The following is a 20288-nucleotide window of genomic DNA, read 5'->3' as shown; positions in this document are numbered from 1 at the left end:
GTGTGTGTGTGTGTGTGTGTGTGTGTGTGTGTGTGTGTGTGTGTGTGTGTGTGTGTGTGTGTGTGTGTGTGACGGAGTGTGTCTGTGGATGTAAGGGAAGATTTGAGGAGACTTGAACCTGCAGGAAACATAATCAGCCTGATGACAAAATGTCAAATCACCCCACAGGGTTTTTTAGAGCTCCTTGAAGGAGAGATAAGGAGCAGAGAACGGACATCACGACTTTTCTAATGTTTTCGTTTCTTCTATAAGATCAAACCATTTTTTAAAAATCAAAACATTTTAGGATGGATGTGTGCACAAAATGCGTATTTCGTCTCTAAATTATTCTGTTACTGAGTCATTCATTATAACTCAGAAAAATACCATAAATGTATTTTTCTTGTGATTTATCATTTTAAGAGGCTTCTTAAATTGTTTGCATCTGATAAGAAGCTCTTAAGGGAGCAGATGCTTCTTTTTGTGTGGAGTCACTGAAATAAAATGTTTAACTGAAGCGGCAGATCTGAGCTCCGGTTTTTTTTTTTTTTTTGCTGATCTTCACTGTTATCACCTTGTTCAAACATCTGATCAAACACATCTAGAACACGTGGCGACCTGAAGTTTACATACCAAACAAACTGGCTCGTAACATTGGAGATGGTTGTCTGGCTTTTGTGAGATGAGATGTTTGCTCATTTTACCGGTGTGTACATGACAAAACTGCAGCACATCTCTTAAGACACGAGGGCAGTGCTGGGACGACAGCCATTAGACTTGGTTTCCGGACATACAGAACAATTTCATGTCCTTTTTTTTTTTATTCGGTGATAGTTGGAGAAGAATAAGATGTTTTTGTGCGTAAGCATGGGCTAGTTTGAGATTTTCATCTGTGATGACGTTTAATGGGATTTCACAGTATTTGTCAAAAAAATATGAAAGAATAAAATAATGCCTTTAATAAAAGCAGAAATGATCAAGCTGCTATAATAATCCACCATATTGTGTAATGTGTTTGTGTTAGTTTTAAATAAAATGTATTGAATATTATAACATTGTGGCTTTATTCTATTGCTCTACTATCAAAACTAAGAAATCTTTGAGATTTTTTCAAGCCCCATAATTTTTCTCATACCAATTATGTTACTAAAGGAACAACATTTTCTGTTTTTGGATTGTTTTGAATTTGATAGCAGAAATCTAATATAGACAGTTTTATCCACAAAAGAAAAAAAAAAATCTGTTTTTGAGAAATTTAATGTAAAACTCAAACTGCACCATTCTAACCAGCTCTTAAAAAACCGCCTCTTTACTCGATAATCATCCTGACATTATATGTCAAAAGGATAATGAAGTGGAAGCTCTCAATCAGTCAGTTTTCCCCTCCCAGATCAGCTTAAATCTTCCTGACTTTCCCTTGACTAATGATCACAGTGTTGGGTTATTAATCGAAGTAATCGGCCAAAATATTTCAGTCTGAGGATATTTTAAAGTTCTACCTCCTCAAATTTGCCTCATATTCCTTTCAGATTTTGTTTAATGGCATGCTTTCTTCAGATAAGCAAAAATGTATAAAGAAATCTCCTGTAAGGGTAGAAGTTCAAAAACAAACCTCTAATAGCTCCAGTCTGCTTTATTATGGATCCAAGTTTTCTATTTTAAAAATGGCTAAATAAGTTAAAGGAGACATTCAGTTGTAACCCTGCTTGTTTTTTTCTTCTTTTTTCCATCCCAGTTGCTTTCTCTCTCTGCTCCTGGTGGCAGCAGTGGTGTGGAAGATCAAACAGACCTGCTGGGCGTCACGACGCAGAGAAGTAAGTCCATGACGTTTAAAGCAGAACTGAGTAATTACCTTTAAGGCACTCCTATGAAACTCGTATGAGTGAATGCAAGTCTGCAGATTGGTCATTTTAAAATGATTTGAATATACACATGATTTTGCATTTTTCCAGCTGGGTTTATTAAACATGTTTGACAGTCTGGGCTATTTATGTTTAAGTTGGATGCTGAACTGAATATGTGAGGAATTGTAGCTAAAGTTGATACAGTGTGAATGTTAAAATTGGCATCTTTTTCACCTAGCCCTTTTTTTAATGAAAAGATGATGTTATGACACAAATTTCACCCTCTTGAGCCAACAGCCTGACTTTTTTCTTATCGACTCACATGAAATCAGACTAAACTCTTTCTGTTTTAGGTGAGATCCCAAAAATATTTCCATTTGTTAAATCATTTTCAGGGAAAACTTTTTGAACTTTCTTCAAATTTAGGAAGTTAACAGACGTTTTATTGGTATTTGGTAGCATTACCTTTTAAATGTATGATTTGGATCACATTTTATGTGGGTTTTCCACAAGATCCTCGTCATGATTTACTGAAATTTTGCTGTGTTCTTCCAAATGAACTGGTGTAACTCATTCAGGTTTGCCATTATCCCATGCTAACCCATAATGCATGGCGACCATATTGAAAAAGTAGACTTAAATGTTTGTGATTAACATTTGGGATTTGAAAAATATTTAAAGCAAAGAGGTTAGTGTGTGTGTTTTAGTCAGCCAGGACAATTGAGTCTTAAAAACACCTTATATCTCATTAAAAGCCTTTGACCACTGCTAAAGAAAGTTTTGATTAGCTGCCAGCAAAATCTTGTGCTCTACAATTGGATCAATTATGTTGTCAAATAATTTTGTTGAAAGTGGATAATTATTCAAGCCTAGTGTGGGTTTACATTTAGTGGAAAGGAATAGGAGCCAAGCAGAGAGTGGGGATGAAAAAGGAGCTGAAATATTAATGATTAATATTCAGTGGTGGAATGAAAAGGATTTTTGGATGAAAAGATGTGAAAAATGTGGTGATTGGCAGTGGAAATTATAAAAGTAGGTCAGAAGAATTCTGTTCTGAAAATGAAGGAGAGGCGGAATGCAAATTCACCTTGCTGCTCTTAATCTGAAACCGCATTGGAAAAATGTCCTGCTTCTGAACTGATGGTAATTTCCATCTCTTTGGGGTTGAATCTGCTATTCTCCTGGGTGCTGTTGGGTATTTAACAGCAGGAATTTAATTTTGATCTCTCTGCATGACCTGTAGTCTGTTAATGAAGCTCTCACAATTCATTTCCACTTTGGGAATGACATTAATAATTAGGGGATCAGAATTTCATATCCCCCTAATTGATTTATTGAAAATAAACAAAAATGATTGCTGATGTCTCTGACTCATGCATATCCAAAAAAAGATTTGAGTCAATAAAATTTAATGACAGCAGATGGTCTCTATTTTTGTTTCTGCTTTGGACATTTCTATGATCTGTTCTTTAGTTGACCAAAAAAAAAAAAAAAAAAAAAAAGAAAAAAAAAAAAAAAACAGTCTACTTTACTGGGTCAAAGAAAATGTCACTGTTTGATCCCTGTTGCGTTTGATTGTGCCCTTTTTTGTTGCACCATAAGGACAGATTTAGATGCATCTTTTCTCAGAAAGCTTGCCTTGTTAGAGCTCAGTTGAACTTCTTTGTGAAGTTCTCTACAGTCGCATCCAAAGGTTTTTAAAAGTGATTAAATTCTGTATTTTGTTGGGAAGAATCCATGTGTGAAAATGATCTTCATTCACAATTTAAGACCAATGAATTGTGGGATTTTCATCTCCCAGTGAGGTAAGAAAAAGAGACATTGATAGAAAAAGTTTTTTAATTTTGAGTTCAGCACCTCATTTTGAGCTTTTCTTTACCCTGATGGACTCATCAGTGTGGATGGTTGATTTAGATCAGGACTAACTCAACCATAACTCCTTTTTTGTTCCACATTACAATTTTTATTCTTCAGAGCAAAGTCTTTTTTTGTTCATTTGCAAAACTTCGGTTTATCCTTGCAGATTGTTTGGGAAAGCTTTTTAAGCATCCCTGAAATCTTTGTTTTTAGTTTGCATCATTAAAAAAAATGTACAGGTAAAAATCACCTACTTACATAATTTATACATATATGGTCGACGTCTGACTTTAACCCAGACCATAATTTCCCTGTTGAAGTAATTTTGGATTATAAAATAAGATAATAAAACGTCATTGTTTTGCAAAAATTGTGGATTTTTTAATTTTTTTTTGGTTGGGTTTGCTAAGTTTGATTTATAAATATCATAATGTTCAACGTCTCAGAGGTTGTACATAAGGTCTCTTTTCCATCACCCTAATCTTTAGTTCCCCACATTGACGCTTAACTGGGACGCTGAGCAACTTCCAAAACGTTAATGTGACTTCCAGTCAGAAGAGACATGTTGGCAAAAGTAAAATCACTCTTTATGCCTAAATGTGCCAGGGATGTGAATAACTTTGGGCTTAGCTGTATCCTTGACATCAACACTTTACTGAGACGCACAGCTTTCTACAGCTCTGCTGTGGCATTTTCAGTTGGCCTACTTTTAAAGAAACATTGTATTCAGAATCTGTGTAACCTTTTCCTGAAAGCTATGGCAGCCTAAAGGTTGCCCTTCACCGCTCAAGTTGTACTTTAGCTTTGCAAATAGATTTTAAACTACTTCACGTGTTGCGATCTTTAAAGCCACTCTTCCGTAATACAAGAATCAGTAAAATCACTTATTGAGATCCTTACAGGACCGTTTAGGGTCCATTTAATAGACGGTCAATCTGAGGAGGTTTTAGTGCTAACCAGGCCATCTGCTTGTTGTTTAATTGCTTACAGTGAAATGAAAGCACAGTTTGTCTGCTTACCTGGACATATAGATGAGCTGATGGAGATATTTTATAAACGAGCTGATTGAGCCTTGACAGTTTTGTTTTACTTGTAAACTAAATGGTTCCCTGATTCTTCTTCACTGTGTCTTTGTATTTATGGGTCTTGGTGAAATGAGGGATGGAAAGTTTCGTCCTGGGGCCATTTGAGCCCTCATCTTCTGTAAGGACATGGAATGAATGAGTTTTAATGAGGCTTTCAGAAATGGCTGGGCTGATAATGAAACTGTGATGAAGCTATGGGGCATTTGGGCATCTGATGAAATGTTTTTTTTTAACTGGCTTCCTGGTGCTAAAGGTATTTGTAATTAGGGATTGTGTTTGACTTGAATTTGAAGCACATTTTCTTTGGGGTTGGGTTTTTGTCCTGTAAGATTTTCATTAGGAAGATCTCTAGTTAAGCAAGCAGTCATTTCAAATTCTATTTCTGAAAATTGGCTGTGAATAGAGGACAATTTTGAAGGATTTCTAGAAACCACACAACAATTCCTTGAATTACTTTTTATCTCCAAAGAGCCGGATGTCCTCCACACCACAACAATAATTAGATAAGGGCTTTATTTTTTTTGTCTAAGGTTTAAAGGGACATGATAACAGAGGTTGTGCCGGTTAATTTGGATAATTTTGGTTGAAGTTAAGTGATGGGACTTGGATTTTAAGCAGGGACCACAGGGAGGAAGACACAACAGCTCTAAATGCCACATAGGAGGACAAAGGCTGACCTCTTTGACGCTACCTGTGGGGGAAAACAGAAAGAAGGGGTGCGCTGACATTTCACAAGAGAGAGCTGCAAAGATGTCACACACACACAAACATGGATTTATCTAATGCAGCTCCTCTGTCTTTTACACACATGCGAAGACAGACCTTTTAAAATCAACTGTGATGCTCAGTGGTGATGGGTTGTTTGTATTTTCAAAGGCTTTATTATTTACTCAATATAGTCTCATCAATGCATCGGTGGAGAATTATTACGAAAGCACGACTTGCAGGATTGCTGTGTCCTTTTGGTTCTCCTAATAGAGGACCTGATGTTTCTTTATCGTTAGCTGGATTTCTGGGGCATTCAGAGCCAGAATTAAAATGGCCGACTAGCTTCACCGTGTTGTTTGTCTCCATCTTAAATATTTTGAATACTTGCTGTCCGTTAAATCCCCCGTTCTACTTGATAAGTGTCCTTGCATTTCTGTTGGTATCTGTTGTAGTTCTTAAGTGGTTTTATTTTTAGTTGCCTGGTTTTGTTGTGTCTCTTTAACCTTTTTTTACTTGTGGGAGGCCTCAGGGGTCAATACTTGTGCCTTTTTTATCTTCTCAACTGGGAGTCCTTTTGCTCCTCTTTCTACAACTGTGGTGACAATGGCAGGAGTTTGTCCCGCAAGCGGTGAGTTGCCGGTTCACTCCTGGGCTTTCTTGCTGTCGTTGGGCAAAACTCTTCGCCCGCCATGTTAATTTGATGAAATCAGTTGTTACCAAATAATTAGGATGATCATTATGGTATAGAATAACCCTGGCATTTTCCAGACGCTCACAATCTGCAATGGAAATGAGTCATTTATTTTAAATCTTATCAATATATTGTAAGTTGAACATAGAAACTTTTTTTTCTTGTGGCTGAACTCTATGGGATATTTTTGTATATTCTAGCAAACATCTAAATCCTTTCCAGTAGGAAGAATGGTGTTTATCAAGTGAAAAGATTAGTTGGGAATTAATTTTTGGTCTTAACTGTGTAGGAAAAATAAGAAAATAAAAGCAGCAAAAACAGAAGGAATCTGTGCGGAAATACTTTTTCACAAACCAACTAGTCCAAACTCTTCACTCCCAAATCTTCAAATCCAGGCATTTTTTGTTATTTATTTCTACAGACTTAAAGTAAATGTGTTTGCTTTCAGGCTTGAATGTCCCCCTGAGGACAATTAGGACTCAAATCAGATCATCTTCCTCCTAATCCTTCTCGAGTGTCAAGTTAGCTCACTTGTTCTTATTTGTCAAGATTAACATTTAAGTGCAAAATAATTTTGCACCTTTTTGGATCCTTCAGAAGTTGCCCTTGAAAATGTTTTGTTTCACTATTTAGCCCCTCACCTTACATTGAAATTGGGCCCGTTAATTAATATTCTGCTCCTGAATTTGATATCTTAGCCCACACAGAACACCTCAGCCTTTCCAGCGTCATATCTGCTTTGGAAAGTGTGGCAGGACACCACTGGATATCTTCATCTGGTTATCTTAAGTCCATTAATCGCAGTACGTGTTCAGACTGTCCAACAAGGAGCCACATGCAAGGTGTAAATTGCCTCCAACGTATTTGCTATGAGGAAAGCACTGGTGTATGTACATTTGACTGCATGTTTATGTATTGTTTGACTTTAAAGGAGCCAGCCTGTGGGTATAACCGGTGATCTTTGAAAGGGACAGTGTGACCTGCATCGGTGTGAAATGCGCTCGGAGGCGGGATGACACCCACCCCTTTATACAGCCCAACGAAGGGAACAAAATGTTGTATTCACTCGACAGATAATTCATGCCCTCACTTGCCAAATTAATCAAGTTGCATAGCAATGCGCTGCAAGCCCACCCTTATCAAAACTGTGAATGGCTCCAGCTTGTACTCTAGACAAAATCAGTCTGTCATTGCATAAACGTTAATTGGTTTTACAGAGTTCAGCCTTGCCTTTTGTCGTTAACTTAGCATTCATTTCCAGTCTCTCAGGTATTGTGCTGGCCCTTTTTAACCGCTGCTTTCTTGGCACATTTCTGATGGCAGGTGCTAGACTTTGCTCTTGCTGTGCTTTGCTGCGTTAAAATGAATTCTGCAACATGATAAATAACATTACTGCTATCTGACATTTAGGATGAATGTTGTTGGATTTGAAGCTTTTTGTGCTGGAAACCGTAATAAGCCTTGAGCTGTTTTCTTGTTTTGGAACAACCTCACCGGGCCCTCCCATCCTGCGTTTATCTTTTTTGAAAAGGGCAACATTTTTCATTTTGACCCTTTGTGACCCAGCAGCTCAAATCTATCGGTTTTGTATTGTCGGTTTTGATGTTTAATGGCAGAGATGTACAACAATTTAACATCGGGCATCAGATATAAGGTTTAAAAAAGGAAAAATCAATCAGGTGATCAATGTCAATTTCATGTGGGTGCTGTTATTTTTTTTTTCAGCACTACCTCCCTGAGGGAAGGTTTTCAGATTGAACAAAGCAGCGCCACTTTCCACTTATTCACCATGTACCGATATGTTTCCACGGCACTGAGTGGGGTCTGCGAAATGCTTTAATTCTATTTGTTGGCACATTAGATTAAATAAAGGCTTAACATTTAAGATGTACTTGCATCTAAATAAACCAGAATATCATTAAAAATATTTATTCCATTGACTCCTTTTAGAAAGTTAGACTTGTATAGATTCATCGCACAAAAAGAGCGTTTCCAGGGTATTTTCCAGTTATTTGGATGATTCTGACTTGTACTGACTTCTATTTAAAATTGTAAAAGTGCACAAGACCAATTAATTATTTTTACTTTAGAAATGTTACGTTAATGTTTTAATCACATAAAAGATAATTTGATAGTTATTCACATCCCACACATGGAGGGCAACGTATCCCACATTCATCCGAAGCTGGACAGTTCACACAGTCACGTGGTAGTGGGACGTATTTGCAGTTTTTGGCGCAGACTACCTGGGGGACACCCCAACCTCCCTGCATGCTCTATTTTGATTTTACGAAACAGTCATGGAGAAAGGGCCACAATTTTCTGCAGATGGCTTTTTGAGTGTTTAACAATGTCTCAACTTCTATCTATTAGTTTTAGCCATTTGTTGGTTTTACTTAGGCCTGTCAAAATAAACAGTAAATCAATTGAGTGCATGATAAACTAAAACAAACTCAGTAATTTTCATTTTCTTGATTTATTGTTTTTCTCTTTTCTCTCTTTCTACCAAAACTGGTCTTCAGTCGGGTGCTTTGGTCTCAACTTTTCCTTTTTGAAAGACTATTTAAAAAAAAAAAATATTCATTTTATCTATTGTTTCTATTGTTTTAATATATTTTGGGCTTTGAAAATGTTTTCCAGTTCAAATGTTTAAATGTCCATAAAATGTAAAGTTTATTGACCTTTGATAAAGTGTTCTTATGTTATTCTTTCATTATTACTATTATATTACTTGAAAACAGTCTCAAAACAACAATATTATCGTTTATCGCAATAGGTTCTGGGATAATTTATCGTCTGGCAAAATTTCTTATCGTGGCAGGCCTAGTAGTTTAGTTAGGAACTGTTCAAATGTACACAAGTCCTCACCTCTCATGTCTCCTTTGTATACAAAAAACACATAGTGGAAGCTTCTAGTTGAAACAAAATATTAACATGGTTGTCAGAGCGCATTTCTGCACAAAACATGGCAACAACCATCTGACCAATCACACGTCACTTTGCACAGAGCTCAGTCAAAATAGTTTGACCCGGGTCTGGTGCCAGGAAGGAGACGCGGGTGCCCCTCTCTACGAACAAAATGACGCAATTTTCCTCAAGCATCCACATCAGTGAGAGCTGATTTTGACACTTTGAAGGAAATATGCGAGATCCTTAAGCCATCAGCGGTTATTTCTACAGAAGTTAGGTGAAATAGTTGAAGTTGTGATACTTTTGTTAGCATTTGGAATTCTTATTTAATCATTTAATTTGTCTTTGGGATCAACAAAGTATTTTTGAGTTAAAATGTTTCAGTAAAGATCTGTATTTTAATATAAAACCATAAATGACTTAAGCTGTCTAACTTGTGGCTGCTACTGAAGAATTGCAGAGCAAAAAGAGTCATTATAATAGCCTGACTTTGTCTTTTTGCCATTTGTCTTTGATAAACACCTAGACACTGATTCAAGTGGTCACTTTCTCACCTGTTCATTTTTCACTTGTCAACCTCTATAGACCTCTTAATATTTTTTGCTAATTAACAGCCAGACCAATGAATACTAAATTATGCTCCGTGTCAAAGGTTGGGGGTCCAGAGACGAGAATTGTCAGGGTCAGTCCAACCTCAAGGAGAACATTGTGTTCAGGAATGAGACTATAAGAGGCCTCAGAGCCTAAAAAGCACATTCTTATTAAAGTTGATCTATTATTTATACTGAGTGTGGGAAAGTCTTTAACAAAAACTTTTTGAGGCAGAAGTTTACAACAAAATTCAGGTTTGAAATGGTAAATACAAATCATTATTAACCTTTTACACCATGCGGCATTTATTGATAATACTGACATGTTTGCCATATTATATTTTCAATATTGTCTAGACAGAATCCCCACATTTTTCAGGTCAGTCTGTCCTTTTATATAACCTAAAAAAATAAAAAAAAAATCAGACTTTTTCAATTTAATTTAGGAACCAGATATAATGTTTATGTTGACCTGTTATTTGTAAGCCGTTAATTTGAATTGTCTACAGAAAAATAAGTGTGAAAACAAATAATTTGTTGCACTTTTCTGTCACGATACATCTCAGTAGGTGTTGATACTTTTAGCTTTTTTAACCACATTTTCAGAATTTTTTGGCAAATGATAATAGATTTATTCATTTTTCACAAACTTTAACTCAAGGGACCAATGTGCATTTTAAGAAAATTCCAATATTTTTGAACATTTAAAAACTATAGAATAGAGCTAAGGAGGTTAAAATGGGGTAAATAAATATACATTCAAAGGATCTGATGCATTTCTATGGTCTTTGATTAGATCCAATTTGAATGCAATGTGTGTTACCTGAAAATATGATCAAATGTGCATCTGTTTTTGATAATTTGCTTAGGAAAAAATAGACGTTCCAGACGTTCCAAATAGACGCTTTTTTGTACAATTTCACTTTCTAAATGATACTTGGAGAGGTCCAGAAGAAGCACCAGTAATGAGAATTATCATTAAAAAAAAACCTACTAAAGGGTTTTAGTGATCTGAAATGCAATTAGATCTTAATGCGCCACACTTAAGCTCATCTCAAACCCAACACCAATCAGTCATGTCCTTGGTGCCTGCTTAGATATTGATCAGATGGTGTGCTGCTGATGATAGTGTGGCATTAGTTGTTGTACAGTATTGATTAGTCGGGGGAAAAAATGCATTTTCTGCTCAATCTAGGCAACAGAAATCAAGTCTCCATGTGATCCAGATACCTAATCACAGTTCTCTTGTAGTTGCTGACTCATTAACCAATCAATTACTACTCATAGTTTTAATTTTACGTATTGATTCAGGTATGTTGGTGGGGTTAAGAAAAGTACATAATGTCCCTTTTGCATTTTAGTAGCTACTAAATTTGGGAGTTTGGGGGGATTTTGGTCAGAATGATTGGTATTGTGAGTATTGTGTAAAACCAGGCAATTTTACAATTTCTTTTAAGGCAGGGTTTTGTTGAAAATTTGTTTTATTTTTTCTATTTTCTTCTGCTTTTTCATGTGATATTTCCATTTATTTATGTCGCAAATGTTTCTCCGGTTGAGGTTTTTTTGCTGCCTTAATTGCCATTTCATTTGAAATCTGTCGAAAGATTTATTCAGATCAGGGATCTGAGAACGCCTTCAGATTTGCTTGTCACTTTGCACGAGTGGAAGAGAAAGAATGAATGACTGATTATTTTCTTCAAAATTTTGAACAACACAAAAAAGATGAGAAATAGATGAAGCAAAGTCAGGTAAATAGAAAGAAGAGATGTAGGAAGGACGAGTAGGAGTACATAAGGAATGGAGGTAGTGCACTGGGAAGGAAGGAGAGGAAGAAGCAACATAAGTAGGATGCAAGAGAGAAAATGCAAGGAAAGCAGATGGGAAACAAGGAAGCAATAAAGGTGGCAAGGGAGGAGGGATGTATAAAGTAAGGAAAGAAGCAGAGAACATAAGATGGATGGATCCAACACTTGGACAAAAAGAATAAAGTCTGAAAATAGGAGTATTTTCCCCTGCTCATGTTTTCATTTCCTATGCTTTTCCAGACTGTGCAGGAACTCTTCAATTCTGCTCAAGGAGTAGCAGCTGCCAAGCAAATTAATTTTGTGCATAAATGTTTGTTTTTCTCATATCCATCTGTTTTAGTCTTAAATTCTACCAAACAAACACAAAACAATTAACAGTGATCTTGCTTTGCTAATTGGAAAAAAGAGTGTTTCATCTTTAACTTGAAGCTCTTTGGAGAAAAATCGTTAAGCGATCATAGTAATGTAGCGCTGGCGTTATAATTCTGGTGAAGAGTTTGTATTAACGGCACTGAACATGTGTTAAATGTTTAATATCACGTTTGCTGTGTTTTGTTCACGTTTCATCTGTTTGTTTCTACAGCAGCTGATGAGAGAGCGCCAGCAGATGGCCAGTCGTCCATTTGCATCCGTCGCCGTTTCGCTGGATGCCAGAGGAGAGCTAACAGAAGTCCTGCAGCCTTTGGTTGATGTGAGTCTAAATCCCACATTTCGTGCAACATTTTTATTGTATGGGTTCTTTTATTTTTTTTACTTTGATTTACAAAATACAAAATGTAGAAATAGCAACAATATTCTTTCAACTTGTACACCCTTGACTTCTTCTTCTTTCAAAGAGATAGAAAATATGTTGTTACTCTAATTCTACATAATTAAAAGCTATTATGATGAAGTCATCCAAATAATTTTTTCCCAGTTGTCATGTCAAAATGAAATCAGTGATGATTTCTTTGAGGTATTCAAACTGCTTCAGTTTTTTTTTCTTCTTTTTTTTTGCCTTGATTTGCTCTAAAATTGGTCTCTATTCGTTTATTACTGTCACTTTCTCTCTGTCATATACCTCTGTTTAGAGGTATATGAGACTGTCCAGGCAGTCCTGTTTTGTTCATACTTCTCAAACAAATGGGAATGTCTGGCTCCAAGTCCAACATAGGGCTCCAGGTTATATGCTGTATTGCTTGGTTTAAAGTAAGATGAAGAGATACGTCCCCAAAATAAGATCTGAGGGACCGGTGGTGATTTCTCAGCCTGGTTCGGGCTCTGTGTCACCTGCTCCTGCAAGAAATAAAATCTCTGTGGCAACCTGCAAAGAGGCAACACATTAGCGCCGAGCGTTCTGCTGAGTGGTACTCACACAGCATTATGGTGTTTTGAAGGGCAATGTAAAGCGAAAAAGAGGAGGAAAAACAATGCTTCTCGGCTCTGTGAGTGCATCGCACCGTCTGGATCAGAATGCTGCTGGAAACGGCCTGTTTTTTTCTTGATTAAAGTGTAGTTTTAATTGCATACTTGTCACTCTAATGTAGGTCTGTATGGTGTTTGTTCTATTCTAGCCTTCTCATAAATATCTCAAGTGTTTTTTGTGAGGCACATTAAATGGCATACCTAACAGTCACCAGAGAGCATTTAGGGAACACAATTGATGTAGGTTTTATGCTTGAATCTTGAAAAATCCACACCTATTTACTGGCAAAACAAGGAGTTTACACAATAATGCTCCTAGTAGCAATAAGGCAGAACAGAAACTGACCTTAAATCCATCCCATCCAAAAGAATTGAAGCTTAAATTGCCATTTATCTTTTCATTAAAAACATAATTGTTCAGGGGTTTTTACCTTTTCTAGAGAGTGTAGGGTTTTTGACGTTTAATCAGATTTTTTTTAGATAAGAGCAAACTCTCAGGAATTCATGCTCTTGTTTTTGTTAGATTTTCGTTTTGTATTTATCTTAGTAAAAACATGTCGTCCGCACCTTCTTGGTGTGGCGTACCTCATGGTTCTGCTTTAAGAACATATGTGTTTCTGCCACATTTTCCCACTTGGTCACATTTTAGAGTTTTACATGCTACTGGAGGATAAAAATTATTTTTTTATGATCAACTGAGATGTGGACAGAAACAATTCTGACTTCATTAACATTTTATTTTATGGTTTAATTTTGAGGAACACAGAAGGCAAAACGTAAAAGTACGAAATTGCTTATGATCACATAAGGTTTTTTGTGTTCCTTTGCACCAAAGTGACATTTTCTGATCTCTGTAAAGCTAACAGGAAATATTCTGAAATGTGACAAATATCCAGAATGTTTTTTTAAATTATTATTATTATTATTACATTTTGATCCAAAGGCAAAGCCGAAACCTTATTTGCAGCGGTAAACTGGAATGCGTTTGTTGTAGCAGCGCCACAGCTTGCAACCTTAAATAAAGAATTGCTCATTAGTTGAAGTATTTATCTGATAACTGCCACATAACCTTTGAGCTAAAATGTTTTTTAGCTCAACTTTTAGAAATGTATTTAAAAGTTGAATGTGTACACATTTTGAATATTCAGTTGCACTTTTGGATGACTTACAGATATGTTAGATGATTGATGAACTGGAGGGAAACTCTCAAAACAACCTAATTCTGCTCTGTGTCAGCTAATAAGTCAACATCTGCTTCCACTTAACTGTTGCACATTTTATTTTGGTGACACAGAGGACACTGGCTTTATTTACTGCTCCGTTTCTGCTTCAACTACTACATTTTAGAGCACTTTCTCAAATGAATTTGAGCACAATCAAGAAAAGTTGTCTCGCCATGTTAGTCTCTCAGAAAGTTTCCGACTTACTGAAACATTCAGGTCCAGTATGACTGAGCCATAAGCGCTAATCTCTCCATATATGTCATCAGCATCTCTACTTTTCCAACTGCTTTGAGAAGAGCCCAGCAACCTTTTTGCCCATTTTTTCCACTTGCTTGGCTTAAACCTCCAAGTCGGGCTCCGCTTTTAGTGACCAAGATGTCAGCAGCTGCTGGACAGAGAGACTCGGGCCTGCAAACTGCAGACCAAAATGGCAGGCACTCGACATATGGAACCAGTAATGAACAGCTAGTTTGATTGATGAGACCCGTCAGTCCTGGAAAGAGAGCTCATACCGCCTGTTTAGTTGTGTGTTTGCATGTATTAGCATGTTTGTGCTTGTGTGTTTATGAGCTTTGGAGTTATGAATGACCATGTTACAAATGCAAAATATCTAAATAGGCTTTGAATAATCTTAACCAAAATGTTTGACACATTGGTGGCAGAAAGAAGACTGGTTGTGTGACTAAAAAGGAAACTGATTTGAATTTAAAACTGTTCATATTTTGAAAACACTAATAGCACTACAGCTGTTGACCTTCAGAATCCTATTGGACTTAACACTAATAGTTTTTTTTTAGCTTTACAAATATATGTGCAACGCAGTAATGGTCTGTTAAATATCAAAATGATTAAAGAGCAACATTTATAATTTTGTGGTTTGAGAAGACAAAAACAAATTAAAAAACATGCAGTTCTTCTGAGATCATGGCATTTAAAATTGTCTGATGGATGCAAAAGTGCAATGTGTCTTTTACTAGAAATTAAAAGACAAGAATTCAGTTATAGTAATTATTTCAGTTTCTATTAGTGTTTATCTATAGATTATCTAAAGATCTGGCTTTCAAAGCGAATTTCACAAGAACCTTCTTAAAAATATCAATACTACTAGGGACTTAAAAGTTATTATTATTTTCACTCTGACTTTGCTGTTTCTACTTTAAACACCATCAGGCAGAGAAAGGGGGAAAAAATGCATTTCTATTCAGAGACACGTCGTTTCTCAACAATTTCTGTCCTTTCATCCAAAGCATGCTGTGAAACCCTTGACATTCATTATCAGGATGACATGTTTTTCACGCTTGATACGAGCAGTTCTGGCCATTACGTCTGAGGGGTAGGTCATCGCCTCGGCACTCTGACTGTCTGACAGGGACACAAGTGTTTTTGTTGTGTGACCAATCAAACCATTTGTCTCACGAGGAGGGCGTCTTGACTTAAATGCAGCAGCTCCATCAGATGACATGAGTGACTTTTGGTCAGCTGGTTCCTTTAAAAAAAAATAAATAAAGCATCACTTGAGCCAGAGCAGAAAGTAAAATTGATTTCAGCTTTAGTTGGTAAAGCAAGGGTGTATTATCCAGCAGAGAAAGCTGTTTAATTCATTATTGCAGTTATTGATGCTGTCTGTCGAGAACAAAAACACTACTTCTTTTTTTAACCCATATTATTGGATTTAGAAGAACAAAATCTTGATTAGTATTACAATTCTGTTAATTTGTGTTTTTTCTTTTGTTGCTTTTAAGGGTGTGCCTAAACCAGTTGCAATGGAGCCATGTTTTGGAGGGAAGGCTGCTGTGCTAACTGTCCTCATGCGTCTCCCGTCTGGATTTTCTGACCTGCCTCCACCTGGACAGTCAGGTAAACAGCTCACACTGACACGTGAATCACATTTCTCTGAAATCGGTCCCAAAGAATGCGATCTGAATTAAGACCACAATCATAATCATCACGGTGGATCATTATCCAGCGTAGAGAAGTTAGGCGTGTTACACGTACTGCACTTATTGCACTAATTATTTAACTTTTGACAAGCAAACTGGGCAATGAGTGCAGCCTGAAGCAATATTGTTTTACTTTTTAATTGAGGCACTAATAAATGAATTATGAGATTTCCCGCCTGAGAGAGAGGGAGGATTTACTTGGAAGATTGGTCAAGCTTTTCATTTGTTCTTGCCAAATGGATATTGTTGACCAGATGCTGGAGTCCTCTGAGTAAAAACAAAAACATCACCACTGAGTTATAAAAGATGACTGATGAGAAAACACATTCTTAAGTTGTAGATGATCTCACTGACAGAGTAAATATTAGATTGTCAGTACTCGGATTATGTTTTATTTCATTTCTTGCTCTGATTTGCTTGTCAGTATTGCTGCAGTGCATCTTGTCAGGCTTGGCAGCAGTCGTCAAATGTCACCTCATAAAAAAAGCTGCTTTATCCTTCGCCCATCGTTGACTGTTTTTGCTGAAATAGTTTTTGTGAAGCCTTTTATCTTTGATTAAATTTCATGTCAGCTTACCCTTTACAAAAGAGATGTATCAAAAGTAATTATTTTGCACAATTAGCCATATTTTTCCCCCTTTGTAAAACAGATTGTCAAACCAATAAAAAAACATCTTGATGATGAAGCTGATAAAACACTAGAAAACAGTTAAAATAACATTACCAGTGAATAAAAGAGGATGGGAAATAATTATTAATTGATCTATCACTTGAGAAGTATATTGTTATAGATACGCTGTCATATGAAAGACTGCTGATTTGGCAGTTAGTAAAGCAACAAAAGATCATCTGAGATATCCAAGCACATTATTGGAATGTTGAGTGGAAGGACAAAGTCTGGTAGAAAAAGGTGAAAAGGTCCTTTCTGGTCCAAAGCAGGAGTCTGCAACCTTCTACACTGGCTCTTAATAATTTAGCAAAGCAGTGCAGAACCAACATTTTTCTTAATTACACATATAACAAATACAGTTTTTAGGTTTTTTTTGTATGAAATAAATTCTGTATTGTTTTTCCACAACCGAATGACACAAATATCAGTAAAATATAGAAAAACTGGCTTTCTTCCTCTGTGTAACAGTTAATCCTGTTACACAGAGAATTAACTCTGTTACACAGAGTTACAGTTTTACAGAGAAACTGTAAAAAGTTTGAACACGGCAAGTTTTATAGTTGGTAGAGGAAATGTCAAACCACAAAACGTATACTTATAGACATCTCTATTGTATTCAAATTGAGCAACATTTTACTTCTTTATTATAAGTTGCCAATTAAAATTCTCCTCTGACCTAATGAACAAAATCACACTGTCCTTTTCCATTTATTTGGGTTTTCTTCAGTTGTACTTGATCAATAAATACATTTCTTTCTGTCTAACCTCATGCGTTTCTCTGTTTTCCTTTACTGCAGGACTAATTGTCGCCAGTGCGTTGGTAGACATCTCACAACAGAAGCCATTAGATTTCAAGGACAAGTCCCAAGCTTTAAAGAACCGAAAAGCCCTTCCTCCAGCTCACCAAGGGACCTGCGTCTGACTCCATCCGGCGGTTACGTTTCTGACCGACCGCCATGTCATTCCAGCATGTCTCGGGTCCTGCAACTGGAAGCCTTTCCACAGACTTGACATGCCTAAGTGACTTGTAGGAGATTTGTTTTGGCTGCTAACATTCACCACTACAGCTCCCGCTTCGCGTGAGCGCAGTCCCTCATTTCTGAATATGCCGACATCAGAAATCCATGGCAGCGACCGATCCAGGTCAGGCTTCAGTTTCTTCACTTTCGCTCGGACAGCTCAGTCTACGTTTAACGAACATCTGTCATGTTTTCCACAAATTATGGCAGATCCAGACTCATTGAAGTATGACTGATGAAGGTTTTTTATTTGCAAAACATGAAGGAAATGTAAATGCGCATTTGGGAATGTCACAAGCTGACCAAATTTCCTCATACGATCAAAACCAGTTATTAGATGTCCAATATGTGCACCCTGTATAATTTTTTACTTTTCTTTTGTGCACCCGTAAGTGGTACATTTGGGTGCCAAATCATTCAGATTTTCCTGGTTTGTCATTTTTTTTTGTTGTAAAGAATTTAGACTTGAAAAGGTCTCAACTTAACAACCCACAATTATATTGCAAACCATGACAACTTGAGCATTTTCTGCAATTTCTAAGCATAATTGTTCGTTTGCATAAGACTCCTCCACCAAGTAAAAGCTAAAGTCTGTATTTTCTGTGGGATACATGAACTAATGCTGCAGAGGAGAGAGTCCGTTCTCGTGACATGCCAGATGAAGAGGTGAAGGAGCCACAAACAAATCATTCGTCATTGAATTATGGCATGAAATTCTAGAACAAGTTTGATGCATTTTATTTGGGAAAAATGTACTTATGTTCTTTTTTTTTCTCAGTGTAGTCACTGTTCAATAAACAGAAAAAACACTGAAGTTACTGTAGTTTCTAATGAAAAGTTTTGGACGTTTTGACACTTTTGAACTGAGATTGGGATGGTGGACGTTTTAAGAGGCTGCTCCAGAGAAGTCCTGCTCTTGTAGCTGTTTACTAGTTTGTTTTGTAAGTTTTATATGGAAAAAAAAAAGAAGCTATAACTTTATTTCACCTTTTAAGTACAATGAGTTGTGCTAATAATAAGAATGCCTTGGCTCTTCATGAGCTCAGATGGGAGCATGAAGATCTAAAGGAGCTTCTCAGCTGTACAGTGTCTCGTTGGAACAAATGTGCGTCTTCTTTCACATTTTTTTTTGTCATATTTTTATGAAACTGGTGAAAACCTTTTGTTAATTTCAGGCCTTGTCACCTGATACTATTATATCTATAATAAATTATCGGTTTGCTACACTAGTGAGGAGCTTTTCTGTTACTGTTTTTGTATTTAACAGATTCCTGTTTTCTTGCACATTCTCGTTGACTTCAAACCACTTGTTCTAATGTCAGCCCCTTTTTTTCTATTTGTGCATCTTTATAAACTGTTTGGGCATTGTCCTGCTTTGTGTCTCGGAAGTCATGATGAATTTCATGATGTCAGCTAATGTGTTTTTTTCTTATTTTTATTTTGTGTTTGTAGAGTAATCCTTTAACCATGTCTTTGCACAGGAATCAGGCTCATGCTGTTCTGTGAAACAGATGACAAACTTGCATATCAGTCATCGTCAGTGTATTGGAAAGATGGACAACATGCCAGAAAATTAAAAGAAGAAATATCAAATTTGCAGTAAACTTTCTTCCATCTCTCACTGAAGTTACATGTTTTTTGTCTTTCTGAAATGGATCCATAATAAATATTTGCTGCAGATGTAAAAACAGTAGAGTAAAAATACTGCAGGGTGTTCAGTTTTTATAAATGTAAATAAATATTGTCACTCGCACTCGGGCGTCACCATACCGTTTGCGCTGCAATGCATTCTGGGTAAATGACATATGCTAGGTCATAGCAGTGCTAGCTCCGTTCAGCCCAGACATTAATGAGTAACGTTAAGCCTTTTACATTGGAACCGGAGCACTACAATATTGTATATCGTTTGTGTATTGAAGATGAGGCGGACCAAACGGAGGAAGAGGAAAGAGTTGACCAAAGAAGTGGTTTGTGCTGCTTTCAGCTTCATAAATGAAACCATGAATGTCGCGTACCTGTGGTTGGAGTTGGGCATCCGTAAGTCGTTGACGTTCGCTGTGTCAGGTCCGGTGCTACATCCGTTTAGAGTCTGGTCTATTGTCGGGTCTCGCATTAGGTACCGGTGGTATGAGGAATTAGCTTATCATTTAGACAGTGTTGCCTTTCTGATGTTTTCCCCACTTTGTTACTCGCTAGCTGGGACAGTTTAGGCACTTGGTTTTAGCTTGGGAAGTAAAGACCACCTGTTAGCTCCTTCATCAGTTTTTCTGGAGAGAAATGTTTAAGGCACAAATGTGGGGAAATTGTGTTCTTCCATTGGCTTTTTTCCTTTGCTCTCTTTTTTCTTGTGGGAAGCAATGGAAACTCGCCTTACTATTTATTTTTGTTTCGAAATTACAAGCCAATAGCAATGCAGTGTAGCATTGTCTAAGTTTATACCAGTCAAATGCAATACTATAGGAAAAAATGTCCGCTTTCCTGTGTTTCCAGGCCAGCAATACCCTAACCTCAGGCACTGCTGCAGCCCAAATATTACAAAATAACTTTTAAAATTCAAGACTTA

General features: G+C 36.7%; 1 protein-coding gene across 1 annotated transcript in view; it reads left to right on the top strand.

The window, feature by feature from the left end:
* Positions 1-19318, top strand: part of atrnl1b (attractin-like 1b) — a 67523-nt gene extending 48205 nt beyond the window's left edge. Inside the window, exons 26-29 of the mRNA XM_007574265.2 lie at positions 1715-1793; positions 12053-12160; positions 15839-15953; positions 17504-19318. Of these exons, the coding sequence (XP_007574327.1) occupies positions 1715-1793; positions 12053-12160; positions 15839-15953; positions 17504-17628 (427 nt within the window). The 3' untranslated portion in view covers positions 17629-19318. The remainder of the gene's footprint in view (positions 1-1714; positions 1794-12052; positions 12161-15838; positions 15954-17503) is intronic.
* Positions 19319-20288: the final 970 nt, after the last annotated feature.

This window comes from Poecilia formosa, unplaced genomic scaffold (assembly GCF_000485575.1).
Source record: "Poecilia formosa unplaced genomic scaffold, Poecilia_formosa-5.1.2 Scaffold348, whole genome shotgun sequence".
NCBI classification, from domain to species: domain Eukaryota; kingdom Metazoa; phylum Chordata; class Actinopteri; order Cyprinodontiformes; family Poeciliidae; genus Poecilia; species Poecilia formosa.
The sequence above is the reverse complement of the archived record's forward strand: the minus strand, read 5'-3'. Positions and strand labels throughout refer to the sequence as shown.